The sequence below is a fragment of the Lithobates pipiens genome, unplaced genomic scaffold (genome assembly GCF_037356315.1).
Source record: "Lithobates pipiens isolate NorthernLeopardFrog02 unplaced genomic scaffold, aLitPip1_a1.2 Scaffold_28, whole genome shotgun sequence".
Lineage (NCBI taxonomy): Eukaryota > Metazoa > Chordata > Amphibia > Anura > Ranidae > Lithobates > Lithobates pipiens.
The window spans coordinates 1,709,822-1,723,887 of record NW_027507789.1 but is presented as its reverse complement, the minus strand read 5'-3'; the positions used below and the strand labels follow the sequence as shown (position 1 = coordinate 1,723,887).

The following is a 14,066-nucleotide window of genomic DNA, read 5'->3' as shown; positions in this document are numbered from 1 at the left end:
CATACCGGTCGGACGAGTCAATCACGGCGTGTGTGTGGTTACAGAGTTTGGAGTGGAGTGGTAACCCCCCCCCCGGGGAGAGGCCATTGTCCCAGCAGAGCAGCAACCGCAAGTCTCTGCAACTTGTTGAACACAAACAGAGTTTCCATGGCAGCCGGGGGAAGGTGCTGAGCCCAGGCAGCCTCAGTCTTCTCCCCGGCACAGCGCTGCAAATCTCAGCTCAGGATGGACGAGTCGCCGGCGAAGGCGACCGACAAGAGGCTGCAGTTCATCGAGGAGTACGTGCTGAAGGCGCTGCGACTGAAGGGCGATCGCTGGCAGAAATGCGTCTCCAGCGAGGAGAACCGCGCCGTCCTGCAGGAGTTTTTGGAGAAAGGCGACCGGCCGGCGCTGGTGGTGTCCCTGAACCCGGCCGGGCTGCTGGTCCCGACGCTGGACTTCCCCGGCGCCGCCAAGAACAAAGCCGTCTACTTCGTGAAGAAGAGCGCCGGCGCCCTGAACCCCGACTCCATCCGCAGCAGCTTGGCGTTCGGGAGCCTCTCCTACACCCCCCTGGACCAGCTCTCCGTCCTGGTGGAAGAGGTAAGTCCTCCTCATATTCCCACTGCGCTGCGACTTCTGCAAAGTCAGACCCACTGCTGCATGTAAAACATTGTGGTGCGACTTTCATGCAACTTTTTTTTGGGGGGGGGGGGGTTGGGCTCCATTCACACTTGTATGACTTTAGAGTGCAACTTACATACGACTTTGGCTTTGACCGGTGATAATGGACAACTGTTGCATTGTAAAACACTCAGGTGCGACTTTCATGCAACTCTTGGGGGTTGGGCTCCATTCACACATGTATGACTCCAAAGTTGCACCAAGTTTAGATGGGTGCAACTTACATACGACTTTGGCTTCGACCAGTGATAATGGACAACTGTTCCGTTGTAAAACATTCAGGTGCGACTTTCCTGCAACTCTTGAGGGTTACCATTGAAGTCTACGGCCCTCGGCTCACATATATGGGGTAGCAGGAAAAACACTGCAAATTCTGTGCGTTTTCCCCCCCGCAGCGTATTGCAACCGTGCGGCGTTCATACAAACTGCAGCGGGTGTCCACGTTAATAACACCCTAAAACGGTTTGCAAACGCAGTGTGATTAACAGAACTGGATCGCATAGGCATCAACTTGCATGCGATCTGATTCCAGCGCCGGGTTCTGCACCCTTTTGCCTCCAATTGACACTCTTCAAATCGGTGCAATGCCGACTTTGAAAAAGTAGTTCCTGCACAGCTTTTAGCGATTTTCTGGTGCAACCTGACTAGACATCTGTGCATGAAGACACATACAAATCGCACTGACATGCGGTTTGAAATCGCACAATTTCAGACGAAGTTGCACAATTTCAAAGCCGCAGTCAATGTAAATGGGGGCTGATTCCCCCCCACCACCATTTAGGCTCCATTCACATTTTGGACGGGTGGGACTCGGATGTGACTTGTCGCCCCTCTGCAAAGTCAGACCCACTGCTGCCTGTAAAACATTCAGGTGCGACTTTCATGCAACTTTTGGGGGTTTGGCTCCATTGACACTTATATGACTCCAAAGTTGCAACTTTGATGCGACTTTGGATGGGTGCAGCTTTGATACGGCTTTGGCTTTGACCAGTAATAATGGACAACTGTTGTGTTGTAAAACATTCAGGTGCGACTTTTATGCAACTTTTGACATTGAAGTCTACGGCTCTCGGCTCACATATATATGCGATGCGGGAAAACGCATCAAATTCTGTGCGTTTCCGGCACCGCATTGGAGTCGCGAGGCATTCATGCCAATCGCATCAGGTGTCCATATTAACAACACCACCAAAACGCAGTGCGATCGTCAGAATCCGATCGCATAGACGTCGGCACACATGCGATCCGATTCCGGTGCCTGGTCCTGCATCGCATTGTCTCCACCTGGCACTCTTCAAATCGGTGCGACACCGTCCGCACGGCGTTCATGAAAACCGCAGCGGATGATGATTGTTAACGACGCCCCCCACAAAGAAACGGTTTCGATTGGTGGAGGAAAAGTTGGTGAAAGTGAGTGAAGATAGCGGTGTGTGTGATTGGCTGGAGGGGTCACCGGTGCAACCGACATTTTCCAGAAGATTGTCAATTGTACAATCATAGTCTGTTCAAACTGTAGGAAGTCGATCGTGCAATCTGATTGTACAATTTCCAATCAATCTACAGGTGGTCGGTGAAGCAGTCTGATTGTAAAATCGCTTTACAATCTATAAATGGTTGGCAGTGCAAACAGATTGTACGATCTCCATTACATTTACAAGGGGTCGGTAGAACAATCTGATCATACAATCGCTGTTCAGCCTATGGGTAGTGGCAATCTGATTGTACAATCTCTGTTCAGTCAATGGGTGCTCAGTAGTGCAATCAGTAATCAATCTATAGGTTATCGGTAGAGCAATCTGATTGCACTACTGAGCACCCATTGATTTGAACAGAGATTGTACAATCAGATTGCTCTCCTAAGCACTTATAGAGTGTACAATTTGATGCTACAGATGGTCAATTGTACCATATTATCTTTTAGGATGGCCATACACTATAGAATCTAATTGTACAATCTCATGTAGATTTACCAAAACGATATAATAAGAGGACACACTTATTCTATCCAATCACTCCGTATCCAGTCGGTCAGGACCGTCCACTACACAGTCCATGGGAGAGCTAAGAGAGTGCAAGATCTCGTCTGATTGGACTCAAATTGGATGGGTTCCATAGATTGTGCAATCAGATTGTACTACCCATAGACTGAACAACGATTGCATGATCAGATTGCTCTACGGACCCCTTGTAAATTTATCAGAGATCGTACAATCAGATTGCCACTACCAACCACTTATAGATTGTAAAGCGATTGTTCCATCAGATTGCTTTACCGACCAGATTGATTGGAAATTGTACAAATCAGATTGCACTACTGAGCATCCCCTTTTTTTTTTGTCTGCCCTCCCATTACATAATTTTGGTTAATCTATCACTGGCCATACACTATACAATCTGATTGTACAACCTCCTTTTTAGATTTACCAAAATGATGTAATATAAAGTTTCATGGAATAGTGGCCGCAATCTATGAATGCACCTCGTCCCCAATGCCCCCAACGGACCATCCGAAAATCGCACGGCAGATCGTCCAACGTTTGTCGCTTAAGTCGAAATTGAATAGGTTACTAAAATCACAAAAATCCTCGTACGACCGAATAACAATTCGGAAGTGATGACGTGTGTTGTGCTTTTATTTGTGTTTTTCGGATGACAACTGTACTGACTAAACGAACATCATACGATCTGGTATGGTGCGAAGGAAAATTTTTGCGCTTGTTCAATCGAATAATGACGAGTGAACGGTTGTGATTGGCTCTCGAAAAATCTGTACTAACGATCAGATTATCGTACGATCGAGTCGAATGCAGTATTTTTCGTCCGGTTTTTTGGATGGTGTGTATGGGCCGTACATTGATAAGAATGGAGGAAATCGATGGTGGGGGATCAACGTGATACAATCTACAAACTTCATCCACTCCGGCCTCTTCTTCAGACTCGGTGTGTACAAGTTAAAATCGTTTGTTTGTTTTTTTTTTGCTACAAAAGAACCCCCAAACATTATATATATTTATTATTATATTTATTATTTATTTATTTTCAGACACCCTAGAGCAGTGATGGGGAACCTCGGCACTCCAGGTGTTTTGGAACTACATTTCCCATGATGCACCACTACACTGCAGAGTTCATAAGCATCATGGGAAATGTAGTTCCAAAACATCTGGAGTGCCGAGGTTCCCCATCACTGCCCTAGAGAATAAAATGGCGGTCGTTGCAATACTTTCTGGCACACCGTATTTGCGCAGCCGTCTTACCAGCACAATTAAAAAAAAAAAAATACACTTTTTTTCAACTTAAAAAAATAAGACAACAATAAAGTTAGCCGATTTTTTTATTTTTTATATATATAATATGTATATTGTGAAAGATGACGTTACGCAGAGTAAATTGATACCCAACCTGTCACCCTTCAAAATTGCGCCCGCTCGTGGAATGGCGACAAACTTTGACCCTTAAAAATCTCCATAGGTGATGTTTGTTTATTTTTTACAGGTTACCATTTTTGAGAACAATGGGCCTTCCATTGTTGGGCCATCTATCCTTGGGGGGCCTTCCATTGTTGGGCCATCTATCCTTGGGGGGCCTTCCATTGTTGGGCCATCTATCCTTGGGGGGGCCTTCCATTGTTGGGCCATCTATCCTTGGGGGGGCCTTCCATTGTTGGGCCGTCTATCCTTGGGGGGCCTTCCATTGTTGGGCCGTCTATCCTTGGGGGGCCTTCCATTGTTTGGCCGTCTATCCTTGGGGGGCCTTCCATTGTTGGGCCGTCTATCCTTGGGGGGCCTTCCATTGTTGGGCCGTCTATCCTTGGGGGGGCCTTCCATTGTTGGGCCGTCTATTCTTGGGGGGGGGGGGGGGCCTTCCATTGTTGGGCCGTCTATCCTTGGGGGGCCTTCCATTGTTGGGCCGTCTATCCTTGGGGGGCCTTCCATTGTTGGGCCGTCTATCCTTGGGGGGCCTTCCATTGTTGGGCCGTCTATCCTTGGGGGGCCTTCCATTGTTGGACCGTCTATCCTTGGGCCTTCCATTGTTGGGCCTTCTATCCTTGGGCCTTCTATCCTTAGGAAGTGTAACATTGGTTCAGCCATTGTTGGGCAACCCATCTTTGGCAGTTCTATTGTTGGGCCTTCTATCCTTGGGAAGTCTAATGCCCCATACACACGATCAGAAATTCTGCCAACAAAAGTCGGATGTGAGCTTTTGGCCAGAAATTCTGGTGTGTGTGCGTGCGCCCCATCAGACTTTTGCTGGCAGAATTCCAGCCAGCAAAAGATTGAGAGCAGGTTCTCTATTTTTCGGTCCGGAAAAATGCGTTCGTCTGTATGCAATTCACACGCGCAAAAAATCACGCATGCTCGGAAACAATTCTACGCATGCTTGGAAGCATTGAACTTCATTTTCTCTGCTCGTCGTAGTGTTGAACATCACCACATTCTTGACGGCCGAAAGTTCAGAGAACTTTTGTGTGACCGTGTGTATGCGAGGTAAGCTTGAGTGGAATTCTGTCGGAAAAACCATCCACGTTTTTTCTGACGGAATTTCTGATCGTGTGTATGGGGAATTACATTGGTTCAGCTTCAGCCATTGTTTGGGCAACCCTTCTTTGGCAGTTCTATTGTTGGGCCGCCTATCCTTGGGTCTTCCATTGTTGGGCCTTCTATCCTTGGGTCTTCCATTGTTGGGCCTTCTATCCTTGGGTCTTCCATTGTTGGGCCGTCTATCCTTGGGTCTTCCATTGTTGGGCCTTCTATCCTTGGGAAGTTTAACATTGTTTCATCCATTGTTGGGCACCCCATCTTTGGCCATTTTATTGTTGGTTGGGTCATCTCTCCTTGGCTCGTCCATCGTTGGAACACATAATAGCCTTTATCTCCTTTAGGAATCATTGGTATTTTCTGTTGAAATGCAGAAATAAAGGACCAGCTGGGAGATTTGGCAGTGTGGGCTGTACGGCTCGCCATGGGGCATGCAGCATAGATCTGGTGGGAGCTTGGATAATTGTATGACAGAAAAAATATCCTTTTTATTTGAAAATTTTAATCTCCTTTTTTTAACAGTTTCATATAAAAACGATCATTACTAAATTGGAAGCAGTCCTACTAATGCCAATTCAAGCTTAAAAATTCTTGAGTGCCACATAGTGATTGCACTTCACTGTTCCCTGGTCTCTCGATGCCAGGGAGGCCGTGGTGGGCAAGTATCCCCCTGAACACTAAAGCTGGGGGGATCTGTACTGAAACCGGTCATAATTCTCACCCAGCAGCGTTCAGTTGGCCCCTTCCCTGAAGCATGCGCCGCATTGTTCTGCTTCGGCTTCTTGGAGACTCCGGGTCCTGTTACCGCGATCTGGCCTTCTCTATGCCCATTGTTGGAGTCCTTACATAACAGACCGTTGGCCTCTTTCCGTACAACTTGACTCCATTACTTAATTACTTAATTAAATAATTAGATAAAAAATCTCCAACAATGCTTCATGTCAGAATAAGGACGTCTAGAGTTACCCCGTTCCGCTTTCCTTCTAGATGAACGTGGAAATCTCTTCTCGCAGACCTGCGGCCGCCCCGGAGTCTTTATTTCCGATATATTCTGCAGGCACAGAGGAGCGCCGGCTGGGAAATGAATACAAATCAGCTGGTGTATTGAATTTCATTAATTAGGCTTTGACCTAAATGATCTTCTGATTATAAAGGCTTTGTGGGTCAAGTCATAAATAATTACATATTACCGTCGGGGGGTTAAATTGTCCTTTTTGATATTTGAATGGTTTCAGGTTGTCCAGCAGAGGGTGACGGCCTCAAATCAGAGGACCGGAGGGTTACTTCAAAAGATAGAGAAATGCTATAAGCCCAGTAACAATGTCCATGAGAGAGGGTTGTGATTGGCTGCTGTGGGTTATCGCACATTGCGGTATAAATCTACACCGTAGCGGTGACTGCATTCAGAGTCTGTCTTGCTTGGATTTGAACTCTCATTGGTTGAGATCGGTTTGCTGGACTTTGCTCATCAAACCAAAGGAACAACCATGTTCTGTATGAGGATAGAGAGATATGTAGTCAAAAGTTGGTCAACACCGATGGCCATCGCACCAATATAAGATTGTTGGACCTCCCATTCAAATATCACGGCCATGAAGATGGACTTGGCCGGCCTTTGTGGCCAGAACTCTTCTAGTAAGACTTACTCCAAGATGAGGGTATCTATGGGGAGTTGTGCCCGCCGCTGAAGTCTGGAACTGATGTGGTATGAGAAGGCCTGGGTCACGTTCCAATTCATCTCAAAGGTGTTTGGGAAGGTAAAAGTCAGATCTTTGTGGAGGACACTTGAGTTCCTCCCCACCAAGCTGGTCAAATCATGTCTTTTATGGAGCACCTCCTCAAGGACCTCACCACAAGGTTCAAAGCCCACAATTGTCTAAAATGCCATTGTATGTTGTAGCATTAACAGGACCATTCACTGGGAACACCTGAACTCAATCGTGTGGAGTGGTCTTCATATACTTTTGGCAATAGTCCAAAGCAACCAGTTGGGTTCTGCCTTTCAACTCCCCCCATACTGCAGGATGAGTATGGCTGGTTGGTTGGTTGGCTGGTTGGTTGGCTGGTTGGTTGGTTGGTTGGTTAGAGGAAAGGAAATCTATTCTTTCTTTAGACCTCGTTATTATCGGATCTGTCTGGGATGCATTGTGTTCCAGCCTTCTAGGTGTGCTTGTATGTAAACGGTCAGATTATTTGTCTTCTCACTGCCAGGAGCTGTAGAGGGCTCAACACACAGCCAGGCGATTGTTTGCTGGCTCAGATCTATACAATCAGTAAGCAGACAGGCGAGTCGGACATTGTAAGGGAAAGTTTCCCAAGGTTATCTGAAGGTCGGCCTGTGTTGGCCAACCCATAGACCTGAGAAGACCTCTATTCTTCCCGGGTCAGGAGATTATGTCTTGTTTATAACAGCAGCCAGAGCTGGATCATCCGTAAGACCCAGGCCTTACCAAGTGCCTAGGCCCCAGTGGATGTCCTTCAAGGGAGGAATAGTGCCCCATCATTGGTGTCAGTGGGAGGAATAGTGCCCCATCATTGGTGTCAGTGGGAGGAATAGTGCCCCATCATTGGTGTCAGTGGGGGTGAATAGTGTCCCATCATTGGTGTCAGTGGGAGGAATAGTGCCCCATCATTGGTGTCAGTGGGAGGAATAGTGCCCCATCATTGGTGTCAGTGGGAGGAATAGTGCCCCATCATTGGTATCAGTGGGAGGAATAGTGCCCCATCATTGGTGTCAGTGGGGGTGAATAGTGTCCCATCGTTGGTGTCAGTGGGGGTGAATGGTGCCCCATCGTTGGTGTCAGTGGGGGTGAATAGTGCCCCATCATTGGTGTCAGTGGGAGGAATAGTGCCCCATCATTGGTGTCAGTGGGAGGAATAGTGCCCCATCATTGGTATTAGTGGGGGGGAATAGTGCCCCATCATTTGGGTCATTGAGAGGATAGTAACCATGCCCCGAGGGCTGAATAAAGGCAAGCAAAAAGCTACATTAAGCCTCTGGACTGCAGTTTGGAGACCACTGGACTAAAGCAATATGGCGGCGTTGCAGTGCGCCTCAATACAAAAGGGTTGCATATCATATTTAGGACAATATGGCGCGTTGGCACCCCAGGCTGCCTTAAGGGAACGCATATTAACATGCAATGTGATGGTGCCACAAAGAATAAAAATGGGTCCTCCATAATTTGAGACAAAGTGTCAGAATTCTGTTCTGATATTTCTAGTTATTTGTGAATCCTGATATATCATTTTATTTTATTTTCATTTTTTTAACAATTCTGAGATTTTTTTTCCGCTTTGGTCGCCGTCCCTTCTCGCATCGTCGTGTCCCCAGCAACAGGAATGTTTGGCTGGTAGTCTGAGTGATGCCCTGTGAAGGGTTAATCGCCCGAGGGTGACCACAGGATATGAACGGTGACAAGTTTTGTGTACAAAGTTGCTGTGGTGATGTGACAATGGATTGTCCCCTGCCGAGAACAAGGCTGACCGCTGACTTACAAATAGTCAATACCCACCACTCCTACACCACCCCCCCCCCACCACCACACCCCCCCCGCCAAATATACCTGCCTCACCTGAGCATCATCACCCACCGCCAGAACGGAGGGAGGAGGAGCTGCGCTAGATAAATGTCCGTTCTCTTAAAGAGCAACTCCACTTTCCTTGAAAAAATTTGGCAAATAAAAAAAATGTGTATATATACAATTACTACACAAGCCGCATTGTAGTTTAAAGGTTGAGTTCTCATTTTGGTTAAAAATGAAATGCATATGATTGCCTGCGAAGCATTCCACCTGTGATCCGTGGATTGCAGGTACAATTTCAGGCTCTTACACAGCCACACGGTTTATAAAATGTGACAGTGGGCACAGGGAGAGGAACCCACTGTCCACAACTTTACAACAAGGGACACTTCACAGCGAATAACCTGTGGCAGGCATAGTGCACCGCCTACATTCTCCCCACCCTCGGTACCGGCCAATACAATCGTTACTCCTCTCGGCCAATCAGGTCTTAAAACCTGCTTCCTGATTGGCCAAGAGGAAAAGCAGGAAGACAATGGCTAATATTAATTTGCAAAAGTCACACAACTGGGTGGGCTCGGGGTGCAGTGCTCTGCTCCCTGAGCCCATCACTGAGCGGTGCAGTGAGGTGACGGGTGAGGTGATGGTGGTGCAGTGAGGTGACGGTTCAGGTGTTGGCGGTGCAGTGAGGTGACGGGTGAGGTGATGGCGGTGTAGTGAGGTGACAGTTGAGGTGATGGCGGTGCAGTGAGGTGGCGGTTGAGGTGTTGGCGGTGCAGTGAGGTGACGGTTGAGGTGATGGCGGTGTAGTGAGGTGACAGTTGAGGTGATGGCGGTGCAGTGAGGTGACGGTTGAGGTGATGGCGGTGTAGTGAGGTGACGGTTGAGGTGATGGCGGTGTAGTGAGGTGACAGTTGAGGTGATGGCGGTGCAGTGAGGTGACGGTTGAGGTGTTGGCGGTGTAGTGAGGTGACGGGTGAGGTGTTGGCGGTGTAGTGAGGTGACGGGTGAGGTGATGGCGGTGCAGTGAGGTGGCGGTTGAGGTGTTGGCGGTGCAGTGAGGTGACGGTTGAGGTGATGGCGGTGTAGTGAGGTGACAGTTGAGGTGATGGCGGTGCAGTGAGGTGACGGGTGAGGTGATGGTGCAGTGAGGTGATGGTGCAGTGAGGTGACGGGTGAGGTGATGGCGGTGCAGAGAGGTGACGGGTGAGGTGATGGTGCAGTGAGGTGACGGGTGAGGTGATGGTGCAGTGAGGTGACGGGTGAGGTGATGGCGGTGCAGAGAGGTGACGGGTGAGGTGATGGCGGTGTAGTGAGGTGACGGGTGAGGTGATGGCGGTGCAGTGAGGTGACGGTTGAGGTGATGGCGGTGTAGTGAGGTGACGGGTGAGGTGATGGCGGTGCAGTGAGGTGACGGGTGAGGTGATGGCGGTGTAGTGAGGTGACGGGTGAGGTGATGGTGCAGTGAGGTGACGAGTGAGGTGATGACGGTGTAGTGAGGTGACAGTTGAGGTGATGGCGGTGCAGTGAGGTGACGGGTGAGGTGATGGCGGTGCAGTGAGGTGACGGGTGAGGTGTTGGCGGTGCAGTGAGGTGACGGGTGAGGTGATGGCGGTGTAGTGAGGTGACGGGTGAGGTGATGGTGCAGTGAGGTGACGGGTGAGGTGATGGCGATGCAGTGAGGTGACGGGTGAGGTGATGGCGGTGCAGAGAGGTGACGGTTGAGGTGTTGGCGGTGCAGTGAGGTGACGGGTGAGGTGATGGCGGTGCAGAGAGGTGACGGGTGAGGTGATGGCGGTGCAGTGAGGTGACGGTTGAGGTGTTGGCGGTGCAGTGAGGTGGCGGGTGAGGTGATGGCGGTGCAGTGAGGTGACGGGTGAGGTGATGGCGGTGCAGTGAGGTGACGGGTGAGGTGATGGCGGTGCAGTGAGGTGACGGGTGAGGTGATGGCGGTGCAGAGAGGTGACGGGTGAGGTGATGGCGGTGTAGTGAGGTGACGGGTGAGTTGATGGCGGTGCAGTGAGGTGACGGGTGAGGTGATGGCGGTGTAGTGAGGTGATGGGTGAGGTGATGGCGGTGCAGAGAGGTGACGGGTGAGGTGTTGGCGGTGCAGTGAAGTGACGGTTGAGGTGATGGCGGTGTAGTGAAGTGACGGTTGAGGTGTTGGCGGTGCAGTGAGGTGACGGGTGAGGTGATGGCGGTGTAGTGAGGTGACGGTTGAGGTGATGGCGGTGCAGTGAGGTGGCGGTTGAGGTGTTGGCGGTGCAGTGAGGTGACGGTTGAGGTGATGGCGGTGCAGTGAGGTGACGGGTGAGGTGATGGCGGTGCAGTGAGGTGACGGGTGAGGTGTTGGCGGTGTAGTGAGGTGACGGTTGAGGTGATGGCGGTGCAGTGAGGTGACGGGTGAGGTGATGGCGGTGCAGTGAGGTGACGGGTGAGGTGTTGGCGGTGTAGTGAGGTGACGGTTGAGGTGATGGCGGTGTAGTGAGGTGACGGGTGAGGTGATGGCGGTGTAGTGAGGTGACGGTTGAGGTGTTGGCGGTGTAGTGAGGTGACGGTTGAGGTGTTGGCGGTGTAGTGAGGTGACGGGTGAGGTGATGGCGGTGCAGTGAGGTGACGGGTGAGGTGATGGCGGTGCAGAGAGGTGACGGGTGAGGTGATGGCGGTGTAGTGAGGTGACGGGTGAGTTGATGGCGGTGCAGTGAGGTGACGGGTGAGGTGATGGCGGTGCAGTGAGGTGACGGGTGAGGTGATGGCGGTGCAGTGAGGTGACGGGTGAGGTGATGGCGGTGCAGAGAGGTGACGGGTGAGGTGATGGCGGTGTAGTGAGGTGACGGTTGAGGTGATGGCGGTGTAGTGAGGTGACGGTTGAGGTGATGGCGGTGCAGTGAAGTGACGGGTGAGGTGTTGGCGGTGCAGTGAAGTGACGGTTGAGGTGTTGGCGGTGCAGTGAAGTGACGGTTGAGGTGATGGCGGTGTAGTGAGGTGACGGCGGTGCAGTGAGGTGGCGGTTGAGGTGTTGGCGGTGCAGTGAGGTGACGGTTGAGGTGATGGCGGTGCAGTGAGGTGATGGCTGTGCAGTGAGGTGACGGGTGAGGTGTTGGCGGTGTAGTGAGGTGACGGTTGAGGTGATGGCGGTGTAGTGAGGTGACGGTTGAGGTGATGGCGGTGTAGTGAGGTGACGGTTGAGGTGTTGGCGGTGCAGTGAGGTGACGGTTGAGGTGATGGCGGTGTAGTGAGGTGACGGTTGAGGTGTTGGCGGTGCAGTGAGGTGACGGGTGAGGTGTTGGCGGTGCAGTGAGGTGACGGGTGAGGTGATGGCGGTGTAGTGAGGTGACGGTTGAGGTGTTGGCGGTGCAGTGAGGTGACGGTTGAGGTGTTGGCGGTGTAGTGAGGTGACGGTTGAGGTGTTGGCGGTGCAGTGAGGTGACGGTTGAGGTGTTGGCGGTGTAGTGAGGTGACGGTTGAGGTGATGGCGGTGTAGTGAGGTGACGGTTGAGGTGTTGGCGGTGCGGTGAGGTGACGGTTGAGGTGTTGGCGGTGCAGTGAGGTGACGGTTGAGGTGTTGGCGGTGCAGTGAGGTGACGGGTGAGGTGTTGGCGGTGCAGTGAGGTGACGGGTGAGGTGTTGGCGGTGCAGTGAGGTGACGGTTGAGGTGTTGGCGGTGCAGTGAGGTGACGGTTGAGGTGTTGGCGGTGCAGTGAGGTGACGGTTGAGGTGTTGGCGGTGCAGTGAGGTGACGGGTGAGGTGTTGGCGGTGCAGTGAGGTGACGGTTGAGGTGTTGGCGGTGCAGTGAGGTGACGGTTGAGGTGTTGGCGGTGCAGTGAGGTGACGGTTGAGGTGATGGCGGTGTAGTGAGGTGACGGTTGAGGTGTTGGCGGTGTAGTGAGGTGACGGTTGAGGTGTTGGCGGTGCAGTGAGGTGACGGTTGAGGTCATGGCGGTGTAGTGAGGTGACGGGTGAGGTGATGGCGGTGTAGTGAAGTGACGGTTGAGGTCATGGCGGTGTAGTGAGGTGACGGTTGAGGTGATGGCGGTGTAGTGAGGTGACGGTTGAGGTGATGGCGGTGCAGTGAGGTGACGGGTGAGGTGATGGCGGTGTAGTGAGGTGACGGTTGAGGTGTTGGCGGTGTAGTGAGGTGACGGTTGAGGTGTTGGCGGTGCAGTGAGGTGACGATTGAGGTGATGGCGGTGCAGTGAGGTGACGGGTGAGGTGATGGCGGTGTAGTGAGGTGATGATTGAGGTGTTGGCGGTGCGGTGCGGTGAGGTGACGGTTGACGATAACAATACAACCAATACAAATGTTGTATATAGAAGTTTGGTTTGTGCTCAGTCTGGCCACTGGGTGTCGCTGTTGCTCCGGTTATCAGTCTGGGCACTTGTGTTTGGTGATAATTGGACGGATTGTCAGCGAGTTGGTGAATGGGGCGGTGCCGCCGTGTGGATACAATCGGTTTCTTTAGAGCCGTTCATCCACCCGGAATACATTTTATTGTTTATTTGTGTCGTCTCATAAAAAACAAAAAACAAAAATGAATCGGATGTGCGACTGTTATGTGATCTCCACCATTAAACCCGCCGAGTCTCGGCAAATAAACAGAGAACCGCCATCGCCTGTGCCCATCACCCGCGCGGGCCGAATACCAACCGCCGGCCAGGAATGAGAGCCGCAAACCTGAGAATCCGCATTATACTTTGTGATTATAAAATCAATAAACTTCCAGCAACTATGAAGACGACATTTATTCTGTTTTGTATTTTGCCTTCCCTGGCTCCGCCCCCACCCCTCATAAATATGATAATGAGGATTTTAAATAGTTTTTCTGGATTCATGGCATACGTTATAGATCCAATGATGTCATCACCGGGTCTCTGCGCTTCTCTATGCAATGCAGGCAGATCATGGCTGGTGGGAGGGGCCGGCAGGGGGCAGATCATGGCTGGTGGGAGGGGCCGGCAGGAGGCAGATCATGGCTGGTGGGAGGGGCCGGCAGGGGGCAGATCATGGCTGGTGGGAGGGGCCGGCAAGGGGCAGATCATGGCTGGTGGGAGGGGCCGGCAGGGGGCAGATCATGGCTGGTGGGAGGGGCCGGCAGGGGGCAGATCATGGCTGGTGGGAGGGGCCGGCAGGGGGCAGATCATGGCTGGTGGGAGGGGCCGGCAGGGGGCAGATCATGGCTGGTGGGAGGGGCCGGCAGGGGGCAGATCATGGTTGGTGGGAGGGGCCGGCAGGGGGCAGATCATGGTGGGAGGGGCTGGCAGGGGGCAGATCATGGCTGGTGGGAGGGGCTGGCAAGGGGCAGATCATGGCTGGTGGGAGGGGCTGGCAAGGGGCAGATC

The 14,066-nt window shown here is 51.5% G+C and overlaps 1 protein-coding gene across 1 annotated transcript in view; it reads left to right on the top strand.

Moving 5' to 3' along the window:
• The first annotated feature begins 153 nt into the window (after positions 1–153).
• LOC143934988 (dynein axonemal heavy chain 9-like) overlaps positions 154–14,066 on the top strand; it is a 301,551-nt gene continuing 287,638 nt past the window's right edge. The window contains 1 exon segment of the mRNA XM_077458539.1: positions 154–582. Coding sequence (XP_077314665.1) covers positions 226–582 — 357 coding nt within the window. The 5' untranslated portion in view covers positions 154–225.